This window comes from Pyxicephalus adspersus, chromosome 8 (assembly GCF_032062135.1).
Source record: "Pyxicephalus adspersus chromosome 8, UCB_Pads_2.0, whole genome shotgun sequence".
Taxonomy (NCBI): Eukaryota; Metazoa; Chordata; class Amphibia; order Anura; family Pyxicephalidae; genus Pyxicephalus; species Pyxicephalus adspersus.
In genome coordinates this window covers 61,648,669-61,656,086 of record NC_092865.1, presented here as the reverse complement: position 1 = coordinate 61,656,086, position 7,418 = coordinate 61,648,669, and the positions used below count along the sequence as shown (strand labels likewise).

Below are 7,418 nucleotides of genomic sequence, written 5' to 3'. Positions count from 1 at the left end.
ACTTTGCCAGATGACATATGGATAATATCAACTATGAATCAAGCAAAGTATAATAAAGATTTGCAAGTATGCATGCATAAATTTTAATGTGCAATTTCAGGGTATTTAAGACACCCAAGTGCTTTGATAAGGCAACACAAAGATTAACGAAAATGTGCAAAGATCACTGACAATAAATATTGAATTATTTAGTTGTATTTAGATCAGCAATTTATATAATCTGATTGTATGATAATTTTAGTTTTAACACCTTGCTGTTCTTTTTACTGAATAATATAAATGTACACAGACTTAAAAACATTATAGTGGATTTCTCAGTACATGTGCCCATATCTACTTCATACCTTTTAGTACAATGCATACTAACATATCTAGTTAATATCTTTTAAATGCATTGATTTATCTTTAATTAATACAATTTTGTAAGAACATTCACTCACCTTTGGTTAATACCTTGCAAGTGCATTTGTTTCCACTAAACTAATGTTACATTTGCCTGTAAAACAGTATTACAATTGCATACAAAAGGCAAGTTAAATCATGGAAAATATCCATTTTGCACCAAAAAATATATTCACAAGGGTGTATTTGCAAAAAATTGTCAGCAAATTGTTTAAAAAAAAAAAAAACTCATAATATATGATCAAAAATGACAAACATTTGCAAAACAGGTTGTGAGGACATGAATGGAGCAGGGACAATTTGCTTTTTTTTAATTAAAAAGGGAGTGACCACAGATTTGCTCTTTATTGTATGCTCATCCCCACAATACCATAAAGGATTCCATGTGGAAGTCAAAACTACTTATATTTTAATAAAATAACACAAAAAAACACAGTATACACAAAATAATAAAACACATAAATACTTTATTTGGATTAAAAACTTTGTTTACTGTGGGGGGTACCCAAGAACATAACCATTATTGCATTTGTTCTATATAGCCATTTGTAAGGCTAGCTTTTGTAGCCCAGGCCAAATCAAAATTACCTGAATCATATAACAACTCAATCCAAAGTTGAATAATCAGCCCCACATGCAAAGACCATAAGAAATAATTAAAAATTTTAAAAAAATCTAATTTTACAGATGTAGCAGAAGATGCTTGTTCTGGAAAACTTGACCTCAATGCAAAAGTTTCAATAAGACCATGTTTCTTTCAATAAAATAGGATAGCATTCCTGTGCACACCTGTGGCCACTTCAGAAAGCTCCACAACCTATAATCTCAGATGTGTCTATAAATAAGACTAAAGAGTTAATAAAAATTCAGATTGTCAGGTTTTGCTACTATTAATATTTTTAAGGAAACACTCACACATAAATAAGTAGATCTTCTTTTAAAAGGTGGACATAACAAACATATTTCACAAAAAGTACCAAGAACATAAGTGCAACATAAAACAAGAAGTCTAGACCACTGTGAGTTAATCATCAAGCTGGCAGAGGAGGGCAACCCCTCTCTTTATCCAGTGCTGGACTGGTTTATCTGTTGGCAATAGCATAGCAATGACAAAGTTGGTGGAATGGCCTGTGGTGGACAGAGTCCCCTTCCGTTCACTGGTCTTGTATAGAGGACACACGTATGATTTGGTCTTCTTTATGTCTGATTTTTTATCTATAGGCACAAAAATATTAAGTTATATTATATTATAGTATATCATCTAAATTGATGGGTATGATTTAACATACATTGGTTTTAAAGGTACTCTTTGTCCTTCAATAATGTTTTTGTTAATTTTCCTTGTTAAAAAAATACAATTACAATTACAAGAAGAGGTTTCTCTTGATAAACATTTAGACATATGATCTTTTCACATCTTATTATAAACAATAAAACTTTGTGCAATAATGTAACAGTCTGGATAATATCAATTATAATCCTACCCTTTCATAAACAATTAAATATTACAAAATACATTAAAATGTCAACATCTTTCCAATTTAATCCTAAGTGCAAAAAATATTTAGGTTATAATTTCAAGTGCTTTAGATCTTTAATAATTAGTTTACATAAACATAAAAGTGCTTAGTGCTTGTATCCAATTTGTATCATCCTTTTTAACAATAATTAGTCTATAAATTCCATTTCAAGTTATAAATCCATAAAGAGAAAAAAAAGGAAAAGGATACATACTCCCCCAAAAAAAGGAAAGATCGTGAGGGAACAACAATTTGCTAAAAATATATAATTAAATATCTGTGTTATTATCAATGAATAGATTCCTCCAATATTCAGGGAACCAGTGAGTATGTGAAAAATGATCAACACTAACCATACAAGATGAACTTATGACGTACAAACAAGAATAGACAAAAAGAAGACTTCCTAACCTTCCAGTATCAGTCTATAAATATATCATGTTGCCACTTGATCTTTAATAAAAGAAATCCAAGGCTCCCGGATGTTATCGAATAAGTTCAAAGAATCTTTAGGCATGTAGGTAAGTTTGTCGTTTACCATAACCCAGTTCAATTTGGTAAAAATAGGGTCTAAGGATATTGTATTGGTTTTTCACGCTCCAGTAAGAGTGATTCTACCCATTAATAGTATCAATTTAACTAGTTTTAGCTTTGGTTTAGGGAGGGCCAAACTCAGTTTCCCAAATAATGCAGCTTCTACAGTACCTTGAACTTCCGCACCCAATACTCCGGAGATGAGTTTGAACACTTCTTTAAGTGTAAAGGTACTCTTTGATTAAATATTATATCTTTCAACTTATTCAGGGTCTGTAAAAAATCTACTGCTCTCCAGGGATCTACCTTGTAATGACCCATCTTCTAGTCTGTAACATTGGGCCTAATTTATTAAAGATCTCCAAGGCGGTGGTGGATACACTTTCATTAGTGAAGCTAGGTGATGAAGCACCTGAAATCAACTCCAGTATTTCTGATCCCCCAGCTTCACTGTGGAAAGTGTATCATCTCCAGCTTTGGAGAGCTTTAAAAAATCAGGCCCATTATCTCACTAACTTTATTGTCTGCTTCCCCATTGTATTAGTTTCCAATCAGTTCTGCTATCTGCAGCTTCATTCCTTGGAAAAGTTCCTAATAAACACTACTATATTTTTGTCTCCCTATTGCACTAAGGAGCAATAGGGACCACACCAACTAAAACTTCTTCCTTCCCATATATTGTCTTTTACACAGCTTTATTACCGGCTACTTCATTTTCTAGACTATTGTTAACTTCCTCACTGTACAATCTACAAACCGACAAATATTTATTTCTTCCTGTACTATTTTCAAACTAACTTTACTACCCTCCACTCCCACCACTCTTGCCCTTATATAATCTTCCATCTTCCTAAGTATCTAAATTGTGTAAATAAATAAATGTCTGGTTTCATTCAGTCATGTGCACAAAATGTAAAGTAATACAATATTCCTCTAGTCTACCATACAATCTATACCTATCTTTTTCATCTCAATCACTATGTTCTCTTATTATTATTATTTTTACACAGTATTTATTTAGCTCTGGCATATTAGGCATCACTTTACAAAGTCTAGCTGTTCCTCAAAGGGGCTCACAATCTAATGTCCCTTTACCAGTCATCATCATTTTTGGGGAAGCCAATTAACCTAACTGCATGTTTTTGGAAACCAGGAAACCAGAGTACCCGGGGGAAACCCACAGAAACACAGGGAGAACCTGCAAACTCCATGCAGATAGTGTCCTGCTCGAGATTTGAACCTGGGACCCAGCACTGCGAAGGGCAAAGTGCTAACCACTCACCCTTCTCTTACTTATCTTTCTTGTTCGTTGATTATCTTTCCATCCACCTATCTATCACTCTAGCATCCTCGTTTTTCTCACTACTTCTGATATTAGTAGATATTTTGTATAGTACATATTTTAGTATATATATTTGTATAGTTTATATTGTGTACTAAGTTTCTGTGCCCCCAATGTTCCTTTTAATGTACTTCCCACCTTTCAAATATTTATTTCATCTATCTATCTATCTATCTATCTATCTATCTATCTGAGTTTGCCAATTTATATCTATTATCTGCAGTAGCCTATCCTGGTCATCATCCTCTTGCCCTACACATAGCTGCTCTTGTATATTGGTGTGCGTGTTAATTACATTTCATGTACAGCTGACTATGGGTATCTGTGACTGTAATAGATTGAATATATCAGCATGCTGTACAAGCGTAACATTAAGAATCCAGATTGTTCTGAACATTCTCTGCACCAGACAGCGTAGCCTATATTTATATATAAAAAAACAAAACTTCAAGGTCACTGCACAGGATAAACCATCACATATTACTACTAAAGTCTCTAATTAACACATTCTACATCACATTTTTTTAAAAATGTACTAAATCTTATAGAATCACAGAGTGAATTATTAACAACAGGTGCACTGAGACTGAAAAGTTCCATACAAAGACAAAGTTCTATGTCTAACCTTGAGAACAAACCAGCTGGACCTAGAGGGTACAGTAACATTTTCATTGTGGAGTTCTTCCAAGATCCAGATCAAATAAAGATTAATCAACAGATGCTTATCTCATATTGTACTACAGAAGGCTTCTGTGCAATGTAAATCTAGTGGTTTAAAGCCCACTTAGCCCTCACAATGTAATACAGTAATGAGGGAAAGCTGCATATATACAGTACTGAATCTGGTTTTTATGATATTCTTTAACTTTTAAATAAAGAATACAAGGTTTAAATTATCCTGTGTAGAGTGTCAGGCTGCAGTTCTTTCACACAAAGCAGTGGTCCAACTCCCTTTAAAAAAATAACCAATCAACAGCTGCACGTAAATAAAGAATAAAATAAGATCACATTTATTACTATATATGCAACCAGACAGCCTTAAAATGATAAATAATAAATAATAATAAGAATAATAATAGGTGTAGTTTCTGGCCATGCTAAACTATTCATTTCCTAGTGGTAAATAAGCAATAGCTAATAGGACTCTTTTAGTAATTCCTCCTAGGCCAATAGTGAATCTCCTGAAAGCTTCTAAAAAAGATGATGATAATTCCCCTTTTCAAATGCTGAAGGCCGTTAGCCTAAATTTCATGATCTTGACAAGTTAAAACAAAAGATGACTCTGTTGAACCCAGATAGTTTAAAAATTGTTAACTCAAAGACTAAATAGAAACTAACCTACCTAATTCTAGACATCATCCCCTTAACTGATTGCTACATAATTTAAATGTCCCTTTTATTTACCTCTATAGGTGGTCACGTGATGTGTCACGTTTTAACTACTTCACTGCAAAGAAGCAGGTTCCTTTTTAGGTGTCCACACTGCTGCTTGGATAATGTGAACACATACTATTTGCTGCCCTGGAACTGGCACCACACAGCTGTACATGCTTCTAGTTTCAAGTCTGTATTGTGACAGATAGCTTCTGGTTTAGACTAATGAAAGAGAACTGATCAGCATGGTTCTCCATCATTTAAAAACTATAATGAGCAATCACTACATTTTTGTGATCAGGCCAAGGGAGATTCCAAATATAAACATAGTGGCGGTCACAAAAATGTAAGCAGCAGCTACACGAGGTGAACGATGAAAGAAAAATGAGTCACTCAGCAGGTAGGCAGTATTTGTCCCTAAGGGAAATTTCAATATAATGTTTGATTGTAATTTAGTTAATCATGCTATGGATCAATCCCAAATATCTACCCAGAAATCATGTTATAATTCAAATTAATAATGTATCACCTAATTTACTTACTTGGTTTAATCCAGACTATTGGCACAGAGTCAAATAGGATTTTGGGGTGTTGTTCTGCTAGCACACCACTGAAACATAATGAAGTTACAGTTATATCTCAAAAATGAACAACATGACACAAAACAATAGCAACCAATAGAATATGGTCTTCCTATCTTAAAACTGCACTGAACTGCAATACAGCTAAAGTTTGATTGGCTGAAATTTGTTATGAAATATTAATATCTGATTATTTTAGTTCAGTAATCATCATCGATCTACTTATCCTGCATGTAGGTGCAGATGAAGCGAGAAAGACATTAAATACATCCTGGTGATAACAATGTCTCCCCACACTGTAGATACAATGGAATAAATGAGCATGGTGAAAATAAAGGAAAAATTAAAAATAATACGGGCACCTCATACAAGGGCTGGCAAACTTCAATATAATAAATGTTGTGTCTAGAAAACTTTCTCTGCTTTGATCTTTGATCTTTGAGTAGTAAGAACAATGCTTCTTGACATTTCTTACCAGTGTTTCCTACCAGGGTCTGCAAAACTGCTGGAACATGTTTGTAGTAGGAATGATGCTTTGATTAGTGTAATTGTGTGAAATTCATGTGCTAGAGAGAAATGGAGCACCTACCATGTACAAAGTCCAATACTTAAAACTACACTATGCTGCAATAAATAGGTGTGAATATGCTATACAGTAGATTATTTTTTTTAAATTTCTGATTTATTGAATATTAATGCAGTAAAAGCACTGAAGGAAAAATGTCACATGTGAAAAGTCTCTGAGAAATACACACATTTTTTCCTATCTTTAGGCCAAATGAGAACACTAATTGTGTACGACTTCACACAGTCTTTGAAAGGTGTCTGTGCAACAGTGCAATGGTAGTGAAAAGACAGTACACAACCAGTCTGAAGAGGTATGTATATATATATTAGGAAAAAGCAGCAAATGGGAAGAATATTGAATCACTAACCTCTTCTTGTCCCACCGAGCTCCATCCAAAAATAACCCATTAATATAAACACCGTCTTCTGGAGAGGTGTCAGAGGTATCCCTAGGTAGAACCTGCAGAAGAGAATACTTTTAATATAATATCACAATTTTGTGTGGTTTAGCTAGTTGACTATAAAACAAAATCTAACAACACTAGTGATCCCACACAAAAACCCTTTAGCAGTATTCGTGAGTGAAATGATCATATGCCACACAGCTCATTCCTGTGGTCATTGATTTATCTTTTTTACTGCAATGAGCCACAGGGTATGGTAACTGATAGATGGCATAATAAATAAAGACATCTGCTAAAAACTAACTTAAGCTTCAATAAACCATAGTCATGGTCAACATATGGTTTCTATGTTATGGTATTAGTGGCTATGTTCTAAGTCGGAATTTAGTTGTTGCAGAACGTATAGTAAAACAAAATATAGATCCTGTTTCTATATAGCTCTCAGGTCTCCTTTTATGACTTTGTTATAGCTTTTTGTGTGACTACATTCTTGAAATAGATTGCAGGACATAAATGATCTTTACATTGGGTCGTGAAACCAAACTTTTTGGCCTGATTTATTAAAGTTCTCCAAGGCTGGAGAGAAAACACTTTCATCAGTGAAGCTGGGTGATCCAGCAAACCTGGAATGGATCTGGCCCAGGATTGAAAACATTTGCTAACAAATAGCTAACAAAGCTTGATTTTAAGAAAA

At 33.8% G+C, this 7,418-nt stretch overlaps 1 protein-coding gene across 1 annotated transcript in view; it reads right to left on the bottom strand.

Annotated features, from left to right (window-relative positions):
• Window positions 1-1,324: 1,324 nt before the first annotated feature.
• The window catches only part of DNAH12 (dynein axonemal heavy chain 12), a gene marked incomplete in the record, with an annotated part of 69,691 nt that continues 63,597 nt past the window's right edge, over window positions 1,325-7,418 (bottom strand). The window contains 3 exon segments of the mRNA XM_072421221.1: window positions 1,325-1,617; window positions 5,715-5,782; window positions 6,689-6,780. Coding sequence (XP_072277322.1) covers window positions 1,427-1,617; window positions 5,715-5,782; window positions 6,689-6,780 — 351 coding nt within the window.